This window comes from Pseudopipra pipra, chromosome 6 (assembly GCF_036250125.1).
Source record: "Pseudopipra pipra isolate bDixPip1 chromosome 6, bDixPip1.hap1, whole genome shotgun sequence".
Classification (NCBI taxonomy): Eukaryota; Metazoa; Chordata; class Aves; order Passeriformes; family Pipridae; genus Pseudopipra; species Pseudopipra pipra.
Window position 1 is genome coordinate 27349347 of NC_087554.1, and position 21198 is coordinate 27370544.

The 21198-nt window shown below is 38.9% G+C and overlaps 1 protein-coding gene across 1 annotated transcript in view; it reads right to left on the reverse strand.

Moving 5' to 3' along the window:
- Positions 1-21198, reverse strand: part of SPTBN5 (spectrin beta, non-erythrocytic 5) — a 97390-nt gene that overhangs the window by 66213 nt on the left and 9979 nt on the right. Inside the window, 21 exon segments of the mRNA XM_064658121.1 lie at positions 439-602; positions 1153-1269; positions 2397-2597; positions 3823-4009; positions 4546-4772; positions 5533-5697; positions 5789-5959; positions 6608-6707; positions 7654-7793; positions 8642-8888; positions 9536-9823; positions 10389-10640; positions 11321-11451; positions 11983-12135; positions 12875-13066; positions 14196-14402; positions 15580-15780; positions 16673-16826; positions 17260-17492; positions 18893-19031; positions 20018-20649. Coding sequence (XP_064514191.1) covers positions 439-602; positions 1153-1269; positions 2397-2597; positions 3823-4009; positions 4546-4772; positions 5533-5697; positions 5789-5959; positions 6608-6707; positions 7654-7793; positions 8642-8888; positions 9536-9823; positions 10389-10640; positions 11321-11451; positions 11983-12135; positions 12875-13066; positions 14196-14402; positions 15580-15780; positions 16673-16826; positions 17260-17492; positions 18893-19031; positions 20018-20649 — 4301 coding nt within the window.

Here is a 21198-nt window from a genome sequence, read left to right on the forward strand (position 1 = left end):
GCATAAAGATAAGTGTATCTGTAATTTTCCCCCTTATGTTATGTAACAAATTAAGTAATTTTGAAGCAACATTAAGGAAATCTTTTAAAAACACTTTTTTCTTATTTTCCTGTGGCATATTCCAAGTACCACAAACGCAAGTCAGAACCTGGCATCTCAAGTCACTTTACAGGAGAATGATTAAGGATAAAGAGGAAATTTGTGGGCTTCAAATTCTTAATATGTAGCAAAACTCCTTGAATACATTGCAGAGGTTTTGTTTAGCAAAAACGAAAAGCTTATAGGTGCTTGGAATTATAATATAGAAACAAGCAATTTCCTAAATACAATTGAAAAGGGAGGAGATAATTATTATGATCTGAATTCCAGTAAAGTAATTGGAGATATCAGTGGGCTTTGAATCAAAGCTAAGACCCAAGAGGCAGTTGTAGTTTATACCTTGCTACTGATAGCTCCTGTAACTCCTGGAGTCTTGAACGAACTTGTTCCTTTGGTGCATCAACCTCAGTATACTGGATGAAGCCCACAAGAGGAAGACTTTGGGCACTTTCGCTCAGTTCTTTCATTAAATCTTGGTAAATGGCAATCTCATGCTCCAGTACCTGGCAAAGAAAAATAGTGAATTGAGAGCCAGTTGTCGAAGATCCACTGTTTGTGAACAGCCTACAGTTGAGACATTAAATGATGAGAAATACTTTTGGGAAGGATATGACATTTCCAAGACTTGATCAATTTTAGATAATTTTCTAGCAACATTTTTTGAAAAAAAATGTACATAAATTCATACAAGTTAGGCGAATAAAGACAATTAGAATTTCCTGATGCATTATTAGGTAGAGAAAAATATCCCTGGAATAATGCTCTATCTGTATCTTTGATTTTAGGAAAAAAATACAAGGCTTCTGCATGCATCTGTTGAAAAAGGAAAATAAGATGAAAATATTCACTATTATCCTTTTTACCCAAACTACATTTTTCCAGTCATATTAGTATACTGAATTGATCTCTTCTATCAGTCTATTCACACATGGACATATATCAACACAAAATATCTTGTAGATGGCTTGACACTCAATTACCAACAAGACAAAAAATTTTATAGCCTCAGACCAAAAGATCATGCTAGCTTATAGAATTTAAGCAGAGAAATACCTTATGTTTCTTGATGAGTTTCAGTGTTCCATCTTCATCTTTACCATAGTCCTTGCTTGTTACAAGTGGATATTTTTCTGCAATCCAAGCCTCCAGGTCTGAAGTATTCACTAAAAACTATCAGTTAAAGAGAAAACAAATGAGTTTTTACTTCAACTTTAAAAACACTCATATCATTTTTTTACCTAATAAATTCTAAATGGAGGGTGCACTGTAAGATTTACTGTGGCGTTTTATTAAATATTTAATTCACTGTTCTGTGAAATCATAAAAAGATGAAGGAGATCACAGATGGAAGACTTCAGCGCAGGATAACTAAGGTCTTTTCCAGGCATTACAGCTCTGGAAGTAAGTTTCAATTTGTCTCACTTTTCTTTCTTCACATCACTTTCCTTTCTGACTCTTTCTTTACCTTATTCACTAAGGGTAGGGGTTAACCGTATCATATCAGTGTGACATTTCTCCTTCCCCTACCTGAGAAGTTCAAATCACTATAAGAATCGGGCTTCATAAAATTTACAGTATGGATAAGTGTTTTTATAGATAGAGGAAATAAGAGCCAGATGATCATATACCCCAGGGAACATACCATAGCTGGTCCGGCGAACTCTGTGCAAACATTGTTTATGTCTAACAAACAGCATGTGCTACCTGAATAACTGAACTCCTACATGATCCACTGATGACAGAAAATTTGGATTATTGATATAAATATTTGCATGCCATTTTTAACTTTTTTTTTTTTTTTTTAAAAAGAAGGATAAAGGCTAAGGATAAAATTCCAGAAGCCTATAGAAAATAATAGAATCAAAATCCCTAACTTTCTCTGAATCTTTACTGGGAACAGGTAAAGATTGGATGGCACAAAAAATCCCCTCTTTTCTGATTTTCTTATCATAATTCTCCAGTATGAAGGGCCAGTTCAGGATTCATTACATTAATTAAGTCAAAGCCTGAGGCTGTATAAAGATACTGAGGACAGAGCTACTACTAGGAGAAATGTGTGTTCTGTACAGAACCATAAGGGGTGGATATAGAACTCAAAGGAAACCTCTAGAGCAGCAGGTCTAGGCTGGGGGCTGCATTCAACTACGGAATCCAGCCCTCCACTCCCATGAGTCTGGCCTCAAGCAACTGAAGAGAATACCAGTCCCAGCAGAGCTGGGTTTTTATTCACTTTAATACTTTGGTCTTCTTATTTGTCTGAAGAAGCTACTGTGTAAGCTCTTTGCTGTAATTTGTACCTCCTGGAAGCCAACTGAGTGCTGCAGCTGCTTCATCCTTTCCTCACAGGACTTCTCCAAGCCCTGCCAGGCAGTCACAAGCTCCTGGCATTTCTCACTTATTTTCTGAGATGATGGGTGCTGGCCTGCAACCATTGTCTTTCCTTTATCCAGGACCCGTTGGACTTGCTGTTTATGGGCAGTCACTTCTGCCTGCAGTTCCTGGGAACAAGATAAAATAAAAAGTAGAAATAAAGGAAGAAAATGTGAGGATAAATAAATTCTGCTACTCCTAGTCCTAAGGAAAACTGGCAGCTGGTGACAGTGGGTGGAGTACAGCAAGTCGACACGGGCTGTCTATTTCTACAACACCTGCAGCTTCAGACACTACTCCCAGCCCCACTTGCATGATGCTCTGCTCTTGGTACTGCCACTGAGAGAGGAAAGAAGAGTATGTAAGGAAGCAGCAGACATCCCTTAACTTCCCTGCACCAGAGTCCTCAGCCTTATGCTTTGATCTGGTCCTACCCCTTCTCCCCTTATCTTTACCATGCTCTTGCCCCTTCCCCTGTCCAGCAGTCAGGAAGGTTTGGGAGGTAGAACAGAACAAGAGATGAGACACAAAGCTGGGTGAGTCAGCAAAGAGTGTTGAGCTTCTGGTCAGAAAACAGAATATCCCAGAAGATGAATAGGGCTGGAGGATGATGGGAAGAGAGATACTGTCAACAGTACCATGAAAATTATTAGACTCCTGCTCCATAAGGCATCCCCATTGGTTTTATAATCTTTCTCATGGAATTTGCAATCAAGGTGCTGCAGAATCCAGCATTGCCTGTGGTGCAGGACAGCCAAGATGTCCCTCTGGCTGTGAGGAATTGCTACATAGAACCCAACTCCCCAGAAATCAGTGTTAACTTACCTTTATAAACATATTGACTGTAGCTTGTTCAAACCAGTTTACAAGCAGTATAGAATTAAAATAAATGCTAAATGGCTGTTACATGCTCTTGTAGAAAATCTAGCATGCACGAACTTCAAGATTTCATGTATAAGGAAGCAGTAAGCATAAAGCTACAGTAGGACAAGCATGTAACAGTCAAAAAAAAAATCAACCCAGATGGAGCCACAAAGGAAAAAACCTCTTATTTTCTGTTTAGTGTAAGGTACACTGGCTTTTTATCCACTTTCAGTAGGAAGAGCTACACAATTTCTCAGAATAGTAATACTCCAAAATAGGACAAATTTTGCAGTTCTCACAGGAATTTTGTATTTGCTTGGAAAATCATCACCACACTGCTGATTTGTCTCAATCCACTGAATCATTTTAGCTGGACTAGAGCTGTTAGCAGTGAATGCACTCATACAAAGTGTTAACTGTGCAGGTTTGCAGGCTGAGATGAAGTGCAATGTGTTACCATGCTATAATACACTTGATTAAAGGAGTTACCTTGTGTTTTTGCAACAGGTTTTGAGCCACATCCAAGGACTTCCCACAGTTGGTGGAATGGGCAATAGCCAAGTGCTCGTTAATCCAGTTCAATTCCATGTCATAGTAATGGTAGAACTCATAAAGATCCACTGCAGCTTCCAGCAACTTACGCCTCTCGTAAAGAGGTGCTTCCAAAGACTCAAACCTAGAGGTTATCCATTAAAAATACGTTAAAACAAAGCTTTATCCTAATTCTGCTACAGGAATTAGGCTATGATACCATTGTGAAGATTTCAAAGGCTAGACACTTCTTTGCAATTAAATATCAATGGTTAATGCTGACTGCATATACAAGAATCCCTTCTACAGAAGGCTACTTATGACAAGTATGATAACACTAAACGTAAGCAGAGAAACTGATTTATGCTTTTGAAGTCCTAGGCTTGTCCTGTGGTGTTTTAAGAAACTAGTAACTATTAAAGCAATGGATGACCTATGGATAAGCAAGGGACTAGAGGAGGAGTGCAGCAAGCAAGGAGCAATGTCCAGCCACAGAGGTTGAGATGGGTCATCAGGCAGCTGTACAGTTGCAGATCAAAGCCTAATTGTGTTACAACTGGGAGGAGAAATCATTCCTGAGCATGGGTTAAACTTAATCAACTAAAAGACATTTTCTACAAGGTAGAATAAAAAATGCTATTTGTCATAAGGAGTGGAGACAAAAAGAGAGTGACACCTCACCTTTTCAGATATTTCTGTGTTTCATCCAGAATCCTCTGGGAGTCAAAGTGATTGGTGGCCATTTTCCTTGCATGAGATACAATAGCATTCATTTTCTCTGCCAGCTCATATGTCTCATTTTCCAGCTGTCTGTGCTGTTTGAGTAGATTACGGCTGGAGCGCAAATCATGGCCTGTCTCAGGTTCCTGAAGAACTTTCTCAATTTTCTCTATCTTCTTTTTGGCATCCTGCCAGGAAAAGATTACAGCACACTCATCCTGTCCTTTCACCACCATTTTCTTTCACTAATCCCTTCCTATGACAACTTCTTGGACACAATTTTTAAATCTAATTGTCTTTTCTTGATAACATAATGACTGAGTGTCTCTAAGAGGTCTCTCCCGGGAATATTTTCTTTTGCAAACTATTTTGGAGTACTCTTCTCTCTGAGCCACTAAAACACACAATTAAAAACAGCCTCTTTGAACTATCTTCAGTGACATAATACAAAACAATCAAACAATCTTCAAAGATTTCAGATTGTAGCTACAACACAATGACAGTTCCATGTCATAATGGTATTGAAACACCTTCATAACACATTGTTCCTCTTGTATAATTTTCCTGGATGACAGTGTGCTTAATACAGTGCCTTGCCTCCAGCCCTCAAACTGACTCCAAGCAAGCATGTTTGCACAGCAATGACCTGACCCTTACAGAGTTTTGATTGTTTTCCTGGTACAGGATGCCCACACAGATGCAGTGCTGAGCCTGAGCTCAACAGCTTTGTATCTTGGTGCCGTGCTGGCTCTGTTATCCTGCTCATAACTTTGGAGTGAGCTTGGTTAGTGTTACACTGAACTTTCTCTCTGGAGATTGTAGACAGAATGGACACTTTAAAATACACTTTTGTCTGGATGGTATTCTCCTCATTTTTTTGGCATCCACACAACACAGGAACCGAGCTCCTAGGCCATTCCTCCCCACTGTTCCCTGTGACTTCCTGACCTGGAGCAGTTCCATGAGCTGTTCTTGCTGTCCAGCTTGTCTCAGTTTGTCACCTCGCTCTATCATCTTGCCATACAATTCCTTCCAGTTCTTTTGAAGTTCTGACATCTTCTTCTGGATAGAAACTGCAGCATAATGGTTGTCTTGAATCAACTGATTTCCTTTCTGGAGAAACACAGCACATCATTTTATTAGCAGATCAGCAACTATGAAGTTTGGGACAAGATGAAAAACTTAGCTTCAAAATTGCCTTCACCTTTATCAGTGTCGTAAAGTGCTTCTCATTAGCCAACATTTCCTTCTCAGCAGCCTCATGCCACTTCAGTTTGCGTAGAACATTTGTTGGATCACGATAGGATTCATCTGATGCAATCTTGTACTTCTCTTCCATCCATATTAAAAGCTCAGCAGTATCACGATTAAACTCCTTACAGAAACAAACAGAATTAAATGGATTTAACTTCTGATTCTGTGTGGGTTTGCAGTGAAGAAATGTGATATATTTTCATATAAAAGTTGTTCTACACAATGAACACTTTTAAATGAAGTATGATCTTAAAACCATTAATGAGGTTTTAAGCCTTCATAGTAAAATCTCTTAGTCCCTTTTTACCACATTTACTAATCTGTTGCCTTTAATTGTCAGTGAATCAATTCTATCAATTCTCATTGATTGAATATTTTAACCATAAGAGGTCCAATCCTCCAGTATAACTTTGTATCTCAGCACTGAAAGCTGAATTTGGTGCCAAAACTTACAGTAACTATGCTAAAATATTAAGGTCCAGAACAATAATAAGTAATGAGCAGAATAAACTTATCCAGTAGACAAAACATTCTATTTATATTTTTCATTCAAAAATCTCCATTTTTGTTTTGGAATTTTGCTATGGCTATAGCTTTGTAAGATTTATCACCAGTGCATCACCTGCTCCCTGGTGAGTGAGACTCTGTCTCACAGCCAAAGAGAAGGTGAGCTGCAGTAGGAATGCTCGGTAGTTTGAAATTTTGTCTCATAATAGGACAAAGGGGAAAACTGAAAATTTACACATCTCTGCAGTACTACTCTTTTTACCTGTAGCTGCAGGGAATCCAACAATCTCTGTTTTCTCTTTGCATTGCTTTGTATCAGCTGCTCCCACCTTTGCCGGAGAGTGACCATTCTTTCTTCAATGCTACCAAGAAAAACAGGAAGTTCAATGCAGTACTAGTCTTACTGGTTCGCCTTGGTTCTGCTGTAGTCATGAGTACACTATAAATGTAATCTAGTTCCAACAACTCTGCTAACAGGAGGAAGGGATATACAGCCCTGTCCTACCACTGTGATGGGCTCATCTGGAAAGCAGCTATTGCTTGCCAGCTGCTCTGGATTTTCCTTTTGTATGGCTGTGTTACGTTAGTGAATTGTAGTCACGCACTAAAACACCAGCACCTTCCTCTGTCCTGAATATTCCACCTTAACTAATAAATTTCTCTGTAATGTATGTACAGTGAAGCTTTGGAATGACCTTCTAGTGCTGGCAAGAAATCAGATCTAAGGGCATTTTTTATAAATTTGTGGAGGGAGTTTTCAAGACATTATCACTTGTGATCACAAGAATATAGTCTTCTGATCCAAGAGGTCCATTCTAACCCTCTATTTCTAATTCTTGTTTGCAAAGGGGTCCCCTTAGTAGATCCTAGTGGCTCTAGTACAGAAAAAGGAATTACAGATAACAGTTCAGATTCAATAAAGACACAAAAGATCTGCTCCCAATGAATTAAGTCCTTGTGAAGTCTTCTGTAACTTTTTAAAAGCAAACAATAGTTCTAATACATGATACAGATAAATGAAAGAATTCTTTTTTGGTAGGCATTTAATCAGTTTACATTAAAGAAGTTTTGTCACTGTATGTCATTTATGATAAAAGGCAAATTATTCTAGTGTTCTGCCAAATGCAACTTCTAACCTAAAGCATTTTATTTATCCAGGAAATCTATTTTAAAAAAAAATTCCTTTTCTCCTGCTCATCCAGCAGATCGTGGTTTGGAGGTCAACTAATTTCTCCTCAGAGAAAGTTTTTCCTCTCCACCTAATCACACTGGATCATTTATTAAAGCTAAATAAATGTTTGGACTCACACATGAGACGCAAAGTGCCTGCTCTCTAGGAGGTTCGCCCCGTTTTCATTAAGTGCTTCAACTCGTCTCTTCAGTGCCACCAGCACTTGTTCAAATTCCTGATGTTGCTTCAGCAGACTTCGAACAGCATCTACATGGTCCTGCATTTAAGAAAAAAAATTTTATCAAGACTTTTCTTGATTGTATTGTTGTTTCTCTAGCAGTGAAAAAAAAAATTGACCTTATTTTCCTCCTTCTCTCTCAGGCAGGGAATATAGTTACATTTTGCATGTGCCTAAGGATGTTCAGGACTATAAACAAGCAGCAGGTGTTCAGGTTTGTGTCATATCTGATTCCTCTGTTCTATGTTTCCATTATTGTTTTGTTGTCACCTTTTAAGAAAGTCTGCATTCTAAATTTATGTCAGCATTCTGGCACATCTAGAGATGTGCAACACAACAAGCTGTAACTAAGTAAAACTTTATTCCACTCAGTTGATCCAAAAGTATGAATGTTTTAGGTTCAGTTGAAAACATAAGAGATGGTGAGACACCACAAACTCCTTCACTGATCTTGTGAATATTGCCTGCATTTGTTTTTATGCTTCATTTGCTTTAAAGTTCTTAAATCAGTGAAAAGAAAAAGTGGGGTTTTTTTTAAAAAGTCATGTTTTTACTTGACAAAAAAAAATTATGTTCAAGCTGAAATATTTTTTTTAATGGTTAGCCACCAAACAGATGAGTCAATTTTATATAAACCATATGACATGTTCAAACATAGCAACAAATCACAACTCTAGTTGGTTTTAAATTTTTTTTTTGAGAGACAATGAGCTTTTTTTCTCATGAAGATGAGCAAGAATATAAGAACATTAATGAGAACCTGAAAGTTTAATTCCTAACTATGAAAAAGCCATGACTATAAGAACAAGGAAACCAGTTTAATTAAGAAAATTATTGCTACTCCCTGCATGGGGAGATGAGAAAACAAGATCAGCTGCTGTACATACCCCAAGGTCATCTCCCCGGAGAAAGGCCTCATGGCCAGAGAGGGCTGCATTGATACGGTCTCCTTCCCTATTGAACTTCTGCAATTCTAGGCCATCCTGTAGCTTTTTCAATCGCTGTTCCCACATTTTCAGCAGTTCTTTGTTCTCCTTGGCAAGACTCTCCATGGACTGGTGGACATCCATGGTCCTGCTGTTACTGGGTTGTTGGCGGATTACTTTGTGCCCTAGCTCTTCCAGCTGCACAAATCTTTCCAGAGTCAAAAAGAAAAATAGACCTCATTGCATGAAGGAATATGAATTCTCTTTCATCACACCTCTTTGCTCTTTTGGCAGTGCCTATACATCAAGCTTCCCCCTTCCCTTTTACTCTTCTCCTGCTGGCCATGGTTGTGCACTACAAAATGCAGCCGGTTTTTTGCTCAGGGATATATGCTGCGGGCAGTAGGTGAGATTTCCCTATTTGGACAGAAAGCCCATATAAGCACCAGGCTTTCACATCAAAAGGGAGAGGAGGGCAAACAATATCTGGAAATTCATAACAAGCAGAAGAAGAACTAAAAATTACAGCAAATGGAACATAAGGCCTGAGAAGGAGTGGGGGAACTGGAATAAAGTGCAGATGGCACTATCTGAGTTTGTCAAGAGAGCTTATGGAATACTGTTACTGCCAACATACAGCTCCTCCTTCCCCCTCCATCAGCCATCAGGATAAGTATGCAAAAGCTGACTGGATTTTGTGTTTTGCAGTCTCCTTTTGACAGTAAGTTTCAAGTGCATTTGAATAAACTTTTGGCATCACTTTCATGCACAATTTATGTACAAGATAGACATGTTTCATTTTCACAGTACTGTTGTCATATCACCCCACTGCCCACCCTCACAGAATCTCTCTACCTTTCTTTCTGAGATCTAATTTCTTTCAGCAGGTCTTGATGTTCCTTCAGTAATTGCTCTGCAGAAGCCACATCCACACCCATTTCTTCACTGCTCAGCTTCTCCTGAATGCCTTCTGCCCACAGTAGAAGCCTACGGCTGTCTTGCAGAAAGGACTGTTGATTTTGTGCCCACTGCAGAATGTCCTGCTTCTTTTGGGTCTCCAGCTTGAGCTTTGCCAGAAGCCTCTCCATGTTCTCTACCTGCTCGGTGATGGCCTTGCTCTCTGCGGGGTTGGTGTCCTTAATACTGAAATAAAATACATTCAGTTGGATGAACAGGCATTTATTTAGTTTGAATCAAAACTCTTTAAAAGGAACAGATTTGGATATTTACACTTGCATTAAAAAGAAAGTCAGCTAGGGCAACAAATTCTCATTGTGAATGTATAGAAAACTCAAGGCAGTAAAAAATTTTAAAGTAGTGTTTCAAGTTCAAACTCCTATGCACAATTCTCTGCTATCTTCTTATGTTCACCCTTGCTTCCCCCGATTACCCTCTTCCAGGGTCTAAATGATACTTCCACATTTTGAACTAGGTAAATCCCGTTAGTAGAAGTAACTACTCTACTTGCTAGAACTACAGACAATCCTGTGATATTTATCCTCCTACACCTGCGAAGTCTAGAAGCAATCACTTCACCAGTTACCCAGCCATACTCAAGAGAGATCATCTCCATCCAGCATGCAAGTTCATTCTTTGGACTGCTAGAAAGAAAAACTTCAAAAGCTGCTCATCCTCTTTATAGCCATAATTTACAACTTGATCTTAGAGAACTATCAAAGAGTATGGAAAAAAAGAGAACGTTACTTACGACTTTGCAACACTCCTCAAGTATTCAATTTTCCTCTCTATCACCAGGACCTCTCTCTCAACTGTATGCAGTTTGCGCTTGTCTGACTCCAGCCCAGCAGGCAAGCTCCCTGGTTCCAGATCCCTGAGTTGGACCATCTTGTCTTGCAGTAGTACTCCTATGCTCTGACAGTCCTGAAGAAATGTCTTCACATCAGCCACTCCAATCAGTTCGGAGCCCTTTTCCTCTTTCAGAGTTTCCATGCGCCTCCAACTTGAAGAAAGATAACAATTGTTATACATGAACTATATCCTTTTTTTTGTTCAGAAAAAGTCTTTTATAAAGATTTCATCAGGACTGAAGTGGGCTGAGGGGGTGGACACTAGCACTACCTCACAACATTTTGTATCAGTGCCATGTCAAACAAGGGGACCCTGTTCATTTCTGACCAGGTTCAGAACACGCTGAATATGATGCAAATCAACTACCACGGTCAAAATAAGGACCTGGCTGTGCCTCACGGTTCCCACTGAGTGACATGGTGCCAGGAGTATGTTCACAAAAGGTACTAAATATACTTCATGAAGTTAAACATTTGATATTCCTTTCAAGGTTTTTGAAGGGTGTCCTCACCTGATGCTTAAGTAACCAAATCAGCTGCTGCAGTGCAGTACAGACAGAACTACTCTGAATACATCACTGTCACCTGTGGGTGAATTCACATTGTGCTCTAACATGCACACACAAATTGCTGCAGTTTAAATATCTTGGTGTCAGGGGCCTAGAAGCACCCCTTAGTCCTGGAGGCCTGACACTGGGCTCAGGGCCAGCCTACAGCCAGGATGAGGGCTGCCCCCCTTCCCACTGATGAAACTGTTGTCTAGATTGGGATGAATGGTCAGGTCTCAATTGGCCCCATGAGACAATCCTCTGTTTATCAGTAGCACTTTTACCTGATGTTCATCTCTTCCAGCCAAACCTGGATCTCAGAATATTTGCTGGGACTGATCTTCCCATATTTAACCGCTAATTTTTCAATGTCTCCCAGCTGGCCTTTGCCTGCAGCCAGTTCTGTTAAAAAGCTCTAAAGTAGAAAAGATATAAGAATTAAGAACTTGAGGTTTTTCCATTTCTATGGACACAATTCCCAATAATCTGTCATATCCACTCATCTCCCACTTTCACAGTTGGCTTCTCCATTTACCAGCCTGCTGACAACATGCACAGCTGTGCACGTAGCTCTCCTACAGCTCTCCTGGCGTCCCCCGGTGTGCACAGTACACCTGTGCACATATGTCCCACTCCACTGGGGTGCAAGTACACTGATGGATTTTTTCATCATTTGGCATTTTTTTCCAAGTGGTATAAGATAAACCACAAAAAGAATCCTTTTGTACCATGATATTTGTACAGGATACAATGCTCACAAAAAGATAAAGGAACAGAATCACATCAGCTTCTGTAATCTGGCATAGTCTGTATGAAAGAAATATCTGATCTATGCATGACTCTAAATTGAATGAAAAGACTCTCAAAACATCATTTCTCAACTATCTTTTCTCCCAAGGTCAATCTGATTTAAAAGGTGTCATCTGTGATCAGGGAAAAGGGATACCTGATATTTCTGCTGCATGACCTCCACATTGTCTGCTTGAGGTTGAAGAGTCCGGAAAATGTTCTCTTTATCTTTCATCCATGACTGAAATTCTTCGCAAGAGCTGCAGAAGCGGTAATAGCCAATCATCTCCTCCAGAGCCTTTTTTCTGTTCTGTAAAACAGATGAAGACTTAAGTATTTTTGTAATGACTCCCTGCCATTTGAAGAAACAAACAAACAAAAAAAATCCTTGCATTTAAGCTACAATACACTGGTGATACTCAGTAATTTTCCCAGACACTGCTGAAAGAGAACAGAAAGGTGATACTTCAAGATCACAATACTTCTTCCCAGAGCAACAGTAGTTTAAAAGCATAAGAGAAGCAGTTGGAGAGTACTCAGCCCCTGACAGGCAGGAAGGCCACTGTGCTACTTGCTGCTGCTGACTGAAGACTTAACTCAGTAGTCTCAGGAACAGGTATGTCACATAGTCACAACATGTTTTTGTTGGTCTTTACGGCATGATTACACTAGGTGGGAATGCAAAATAGCATATTGAGAATGCAGGTTACAGTCGTTTATTTTTTCTGGTACCAGGCCAGACAGCCTGAATATTTAGGAGCTACTGCAAGCAACAATTATGGGGAAAAAAAAAAAAAAAGATTACAGAAAAGAATCTGCTTTTTATAAAATAAAAATACTAGAATGTAAAGGGGAAGTTTGCCAGCATAAAATGGGTTTGGTACAAAACTTTAATGCTAATCTTGAGCCTTGAAGGCCTGCAGGAACTAACAGGATTGAGGCACATTATTAAACTGAAAGCAGAAGCCAGCACAGCACTTAATTTTTATTTGCATTACCTTGGATTTGACTTTTTTTTGTGAAATGCAAAGCAGAAGGGGACACTATACCTCAGCCATGCTCTGTAGATTTTTGTAAAGTGAATCTATTTCGTCTTGGGTTTTCCAGATGTTCTCTGAATGAAAATGAACATCTGGACTTAAGGTTCCAGTGGATGCAGTTTCAGATGTTTCCCAGGTTCGACTGAATGGTAGCTTAGTTGTCTTTTGATTTAAGTCACTTGGGGCTTCCCTCTTCATCACCTGTTAAGAAAAATTTAACTAAATCAATGAATGAATATTTCTGATTTGGATAAAAATTTCACACAGAAGGGAAATTTGGACTTGCTAGTTCAAATCACAGCATTCTGACCCTTTAAACCAAACATTTCAAGTATTTCTTTGAATTTGTTTCCATTGTTTTATTCTGAAAGAATGAACCAAACAACTGAAAAAAATTTTGGTTTTGTTTAAAGAAGTTTAAATCATTTAAAAATATATTAATTGAGTAAAAATTCTCATTTTGGACCCAGATAAAATTTGTTTTGTTGTAGGGGTTTTTTTTATATTTTTTATAAGTTTCCAAAGCAAGGCAATTGACTATGCTCACAGTCCTATTTGTGGTGATATTTTAGTACCTGAATATTTCCAGTTTCAAAGCCTGTGAGTGCCCTAGTGAATCAATACTTCTATTTGTATATGGATACCATCTTGTCACATGCTTTTTCATGTTTAATAACAAAGCAATAAAGTTTTTATTCTAATAAAAATTAATGCTGGATTGATGGAGTAAAGGGAAGTGCTCATAGCTCTCATATTTGTTTGGCTAAACATTGAGTAAACATACAAGTCTAAGAGAAGCAAGCTATGAAATGTGTCATTCATCTCTGCTGAATTCTGTTATTAAGTGAACCGATTTCAAGTCAGAAGTTCCCTTTCTAGTCAGTGAAAAAGAGGGGCATCTACAAAGGTTGACTTCATCCCATATGCCTTAACATCTGTCCTGGATTGTATGAGTTGTTTCTGGAGTTGTGGGATGGTTCATCACTGCATCAGGGTACAAAAAGAATTTGTAAAGATGTTTTGATTAAGTGTCTGCTCTTTAAAGATGACTGAAATTAATAATTACGAGAATAAAGACTGAGAAAGTATTTCTGAGGATGGGTAGAGGGAACTAATAGGACAAGAGTATTCCTAGCACTTCAGAGAACACTAACTAGGTGTGCTACAAGCGGCCAACGAACCTCTTTGTTATCTAAAAATTTGCCTCAATTCTAATTAAAAACTTAATTTGGAATATTTTATGTTGTCAAAATCAAAATATCTTATATAACTAAAAAACATTTCATTTACATTTTTCAACAAAATGTGACACAATCCCTTATCTACTTACGGCAGCTGGAGCTTGCTGTGCTGCAATGTCAGCCTGCTGTTTCAGGCGTGTCATCTCAGAGGAATAGGCTGCAATCTCCTTCTCCAGGCGCAAGTGACGATGCAACAGTGCTTCTGCACTGGATTCATCTTTTCCATAGTCCTTGCTGGCTAGAAGGGGCTGCCTTTCTCGCAACCATGAATTTGCTTCATCGATGTCAGCAAAGTACTAAACACAGGGAAGAAAACATTCGGATTCATCCTGAAAGTATTGTATCCAGCTACTTCTTCTTTATAAAATTATGAATAAGGAGAAATTCCATTAAGTTTGTAGCCATAAGGTTACTACCTCGTGTCACAAAAGCTATGAGTAAGGTAGCTCTAAATCCATGATGTATTTCATGCTTGTATCACAGATAATTCACAGAATCACAGTGAGTAAAGAGATTCAAAGATTGCCTATATAGCTCTTTAAAAGGTCCGAATTAGCTAAAATTTCATGGTGCATAATAGTGGCAGTAAAAGAAACCCACAATGTATGATATTATTAGGTACTATGTAATTCCAGCAGATATTTTCTAAATGTTTAAGGAACAAACAATGAACTTAGTCTACAACAGAAGTTTACTTCTTTTTTCCAGAATTTGCAGTCTGCCTGGCTATGGTCGTAAAAAATGAGAACAAGCTTTTGAGACATAGAATAAAGGTACAATGGAAAAAAAAAAAAGGTAAAAATCCATAGTAGTGAAGAACAAATAAAGAAGAACTAAAGCACCATAGTGGTGTTAAACTTACTAAATGGAAGAGAGAATTTAGACTTTCTCAAGGACAAAGATGTTCAGTTTTGTTCAAGCATTTCATGGAAACAACAGACTGAACAAAAAACTCAGGAAAGGGAGATTGGGAAAAGAAAAAAGGGGACCTGAGATAATGTGATGTGATTTAAGAATGCTGCTTTTCAAGAGTTATTTATTTGCAGATATTTGAGTGCTTGCAGGAGTAAAATCATAGGTCAGAATGGCAGTGTCAAACATTTGGCAGGCTTTGTGAAGTTCATGGTCAACCTAAGTTTTACAACACGTTACTTTTGTTGTTGGTTTTTGGAGTTCTTTTTTTTATGTGAGGAAAATGTCACACAGCTACCCCAATCCCATTCTCTAAAAAGACTCTGCATCAGCACTATCATGTGAGTTATTTCCACTAGCATTTTCACCTTTAGAGCAACTCCCAGCTGCTCAAATCTCCTGCCTGGCATGCTTGCAAAAGGATTGAGACTTCACTGCCACAGATCCTGTTGAAGACCAACATCTGAAGGCTTTCCTGCCATGCCCTCCATGTGGAGGCATTGGGCAGAACTGAACCACATCCATGTCCCCTGTACACACATCACAGCAGAGCCCTCTTACCTGTTTGATGAGAGCTGCTGCCTGCAGGCGGCTTTTGCGATCAGCCACCTCATTTTGGAGCTGCTGCCACAGCTTCTGGAGGTTGTCTGTCTGCCTCAGAATGTCATCCTGGTGAGCAGGGTTCTTCTGGCTGAGCTCCCAGCCCCTCCTCATCACATTCGCACATATGGCTCTGTGGGAATTGCACTCTGCTTCAAGAGCCTAGCACAAGGATGGGAAACATGTCAGCATAACTCATTCCCCACCAGTGTGAGAAAAGAAGGGGTCCTACTCTGCTACTGTAATGCATACATTTCCTAGAACCCATGTCTTATTCATGCCTAAGATATTTCCCTTAGCTCTCTGAGATGACTGCCCCTCTGCTCCCCACACTGTTCTACTTCTAGCCTTTGATCTGAAGCTTGTTATGCAGTCTTCTCTGAATGAGATACTTGTCATCCACCAATTCAGCTGTCTCATGCTTTCCAGAAGGAACAAATACACAAACAGATGCACACAAATGTATATTAAAATTACAGAAGAGGCTCCTGTTTCTGTTATCACATGAAAGTTCTCAAGCCCACAGGTCTCTTCACTTGTTCACAGTGATTCTTTGCCATAAGAAGGCACTAGCTCATATAGCTAAACTTTTGATATTAAGCCACAGCAAGGTCTGTGACAACAGATTTGTAAGGTCATACAATATTATTCATTCTGCCTACTGATATCTGTCTTCTTTTCACCATCTCTCTCTTTCCCCACATCTCTCTTGGCCAGGAAAGGAGGGTGAGAAAAACAAAAATTAGCAACCTTTTGTTTTCTGCCCATCAAAAGTTAGCTAATATGAAGCTCAGTGTCTTCACTAGAAGCCCTACTTCTAAGTCCAGTAGGAAGCATATTCTTTCTCTATTGTTTCCTTCCCCTTTTGGGGAAAAAATCCCTACACTATACATTTTTTAAAAATTCCAAACACTGGTCATGACACTTGAGATAAGGAGCAGTTTGACAGCTTTTTTTAAGTGAACTGAACTGTAACTGACTGAACTGAAAGACACTGATGTTCAAAAGTCTCGCTTTAATACAAAGACAAGGCACCACCAGCAAAGTAAGATACCTTGTTCTTCTGAATAGAGGCTGTAATCTGGCTGACATCTTTCCCTAATGTTGTAGTTCTTGCTAGCTTCCATTTCTCAGAGACCCACGATTCCTCCTCTTTGCAGTCACGGAAGAATTCAAAGAGCTTCAAAGCCTCTTCTAGCTGAGATTTTCTAAACCAAGGAAACAGTGTATGTCAGTCAGAAGTAGGATTCCATGGAGACAATGGTAGCATAATCAAAGAAGAATTTAAAAATCAAAAATTTGAATGCTTTTAGTTCCTCTTTCTCATATATTAATTTATTCATGGAATAAGACAAAAGAAACAAAACTACATTTCCTTCTTTCTCTAGATGAAATAACTGCTTGCTAATCAGACTTCTCATAAAACAAGTTTTAATAAATGCTGAGAATGAAGTTATTCTTCATCTGTGAAAGTGAGTGATCCTTTCAGTCAGTTGCAATCAAGACACTCAAGTTGCTTTTGTTCTGTCTTTATAAATGGAGAAATGAAAAAAAATCAAATGCTGAGAAGCTGTGCCCTCTGATTAAAGAAGTGATTGGCCATCCTAATCAGGAAGAACAGAGATATAAGCATAGCCCTACCGTGATTTACTCAGAGCTGTAAGGTTTTGATACAGCTGATGAAGCATCTGAACTTTTGCATAAAGCAGTTCTGGTTTAATTGTGCTGTCCTTGCTGATTTCTGTTGTCCTCTGGGTGATATGTGTCAATCTACCACCATAGGAAGAGATCTGCGAGTCAATCAAGCTGTGATTCTGTAGCAAATCTACTACTTCCAGGAGCTGCTTACCACAATCCTGGGAATTCACTAGGACCTACAAACAAAGTGAGAGAAAAAAAGGCATTGGTCAAGAGTGCATCCAGGGGCTTAGTACAAACAAATCAGTTGAAAGATTCGTGTTGACTCTCATAGCTTCTAAGCGTCCAAGAATACCAGCTAGGTAAAGCTAAAAAGCTGCCTATTTAGAGGAATTATACTTTTCTTTCAATTTCACAAGCTAATGGCAACAATTCAGAATTTCTATCTAATGCAGTGCAAGTAATGGTCTCTTCAAATAAACATCTGTTTTAGTACGTAATTTACTACTATTGATTAAGGACTCAAGGTCTCAGAATTTGTGGGAGTGATGAATATCCCTTTCCTATAAACCCATCTGCAGGCAGATTGATTTACAATCTGTATTTTGAGAATTTTACAATATCCCATTTTATGGTATGTTCTAACTGCTGTGTTCTTTTATTTGAGGAACCTAATTGCCTATCTAAATAATGAAAATAAGTACTTCACAGTATTTAATTGGTGGCTGATGAAGGTACCAAGTGCTTACGAGTCAATTCTCCTTCTAACTGTATCAATAGATACAATCATCAATCCTATTGTAGGATACTATCTTTCCTTATCAATCTTCTCCCACATCCTCAGGCTATCATGGTTCCAGCAACACTATTACCATTAGGTGTTCTTTGCTTACTAACACTAGGAGAGAAAGATTTATAATTTGGAGACAGCTCTTATCTTCAATTTGAAATTCAAAACTTCATATAGCATGCTGGCTCTTTCAACTCGGGCACAAGGTAACCTGTAGTCATAAGGATGTTTCTGTCTTCAAGAACAAAGAATGGATATATACTCCCTGCCATTACAAAATCAAAATGATCCTGGTTATTATTCATGCTAAAGAGAAGACTTTGTGCTCTGTCACTCTTGTAACAACTGGAAATTCTTGCTAAAAGCAAACTGTGCATTTACAGTGGAACTTTTCTTTCTCACAAGCTTATAAACCTGGAAGCCTGAGCTAGTTCTCATCTCTATAAACACTGGAGGTACTTCCAGAAGCTACTTCAGAAGAATTATGTGGAATGGAAACAGAAGGCCATTTTATTCCACTTTTCCTTCTACATTTCTAAATTTAGATAAGATTATTTCCCGTCTTTATTTTACTGTATAACTTGACCCTGTAGTGCACTCCCTGTAATACCATACTTGGCTTTCTGATTAGAGAGAGCCCCTATAGCAAAGCCTATTTTTTTCTCATGTAGTTACCTGTGATGATGAACTGAAATGCACAGTTAGGCATCTAAGTAAAAATTGTGCATTTTTACATAGCTGATAGACTTATCTCCTCTTGGCACCACCCAGTCCCTGGAACAAGGCAGTTTTTCCAGGGACACTGGCAGCAGTGCAAGTTGTGTGCTGGTGGAGAGGGCTCAGTACCTGCAGCTCTTTCAGCTCCTCTGTAATGGCATCAATGTCCCTTAGAAGGCCAAGAATTTCCTGCATTGTACCCAGGGATTGTTCTCGTCTCTGCAGCTGATCCAGGAGATCCTGCCATTGCTTTGAAATGGTTTTTTGCCTACAAAGGAAGAGAAAGAAATGATTGATTTGGACCAAAGGCTCTGGACAGCACTGAAGGATTCTCAGTGTTTGTAGCTTTAGAGGAGCTAAATGAACATGCACAACTCTTCACACTAGTGTAAGAGAACAGGTCATGATCAGAAAACAGGTCAAAGCATTGTTGTTACAGGTATTTTGACTAGCGCATCAATTGTGATAGACTTCTTAAAATTTAGAAGTTTTTTTTATGGATGTTCATACATGACATTCCCCATTGCTTTCATTTCATACAGTGGAAAGGCTTGGAAAAAAAGAAGTGGTGTTTAAATGGCTGCTTAAATTAAAATATTAATCTAAACCATACCATGTTACAATCTGATACCATAAAGAGTTTAAATTCCTCTTTTATAACTGTTTTTCTTAGGTTTCCATAGGTTTCTGATTTTGTCTGAACTTAGAAAAGCATTGAAATACCACAAAATAAGTCATTTGTATGGCATTCTTAGACATTCACAAATCAGGCTATATAATAACCCAAGATAATCGGAGAAGTTATAATGTCTCAATATTTGCTCCAAAGTGGAGTCAATCTGAGAAGACTTTGTGCCTTAATCAATTTGTATTTCCTCAAACTACAGAATGAAAAAGAAATGTGTTGATTTGGGAAAAAAAAAAAAAAGTATCTAAGCGTTTTTGATGGAAGATAGAATATTTGATTGAAATTTTTAGATACATTTTCATATAAAAAAAAAAATCTTAAAATTATTTTTCACCCTAAATCAGTCTGAGAGTTTGATCATTCAAGGCAAAAATTAGAATTTTGAAGGAGATGAAACATTTGCCTTATCTGCTGAAACTATTCACAGATAGAAGAAATTCCTGCCAGTTCTACTCATAAGGAGCAGAGCAAAGATTTATAACTACAAATAATTTTCTTCCATGACACCACAGAATTTCAGCTAATTTTGACCTCCATCAACACACAGTCTCATGACCGTCACTCACTTCTTCAAGATTTGATCTTTGCTGTGAAAGTTCTCTTGGCTAATAACAGTGGCCATTTCATCCAAAGCTGTGAAGCGTTCCTTCCTGGGCAGTACATCTGCCACAATGGCTTCCAGCTTCTTACTGGCAGCCTCCATCCTGTCCACACTCTCTGGCCAGAAGTCCTGCTTCCCAATAACTTTCCTCATGTCTTCTAAGTAGGCCTCGCGCAGGGCTGCCTTCTTCAGGAACCTCTGTGCTAGCTGTTCCAGCCTTTCTAGCCTAAGCATCTCCTTTTGCAGTGCTTTTCCCCGGTTGTGCTCTGACTTTTCCAGTATGATCCAATGCTTTTCCACATCCTGCAGCATCTTCCCCTCTGGGGGCAAGTATGGCCGTTGGTTGTTGGCTCTCTGTTTGGTCCTGATGTTGAAGAGATGAGCTTCAATCATGCCCTTCTCTTGATATTTGGGGGGTTTCTCCACAGTGCGGAAGGTTTTGAAGTTGGCCATGAGCAGCCACATTTCCTGAAGAGAGTTGGGGAAATGACGGTCATCCAGTTCCATCACCTTCTGCTTAATCCATTTCAGGAGGTCAGAGACCATCTGCTCATACAGAAGCTTCAAGTCATCTATCTCCTTCAGGAAGAACACAATCTGTGATGGGAATATAAAGTTACAAGCCACATAAGAAACAGAATGAAGCAAGGTGGGTGAACAGAAAGCAGCATCTTCAGCAGTCATCACATTTTTATACAGGTTTGGTGGTAGCTGTCACATCTGAGGCCAGGTGAAATCCTAGACTAGCCTTCCATGAAATGCAGATAAATAAATATTATTTAATGTCTCATTTCAGTTTCTATTCAAGCAAACATTAGTTTTGGACTAAACAGTATGTAAGTGGAGACTGTCAGCGATTCCTATGTGGGCTGACTAGAAAGTAAGAATCCCAAACTGAGGGTTCACATTTTTTGTTTCGCAATAAAAAAACCAGATTTTTCTACCCCCAGTCTTGTTGCTAAATCTAAACCAATTCTGTCCTAATATGCAATTACACCCTCTTAGCTTCACCAGTTTAGGGTGTTAGGAAACCATCTGACAAGATCCTGGTTCTCCCACATGCACACAGTACACTGCGGTCAAACAGCCCCTTCTCAATCTCCTCTGTTGGAGCTGTTTCTCTTTATATAAATTATTAGAAAATGT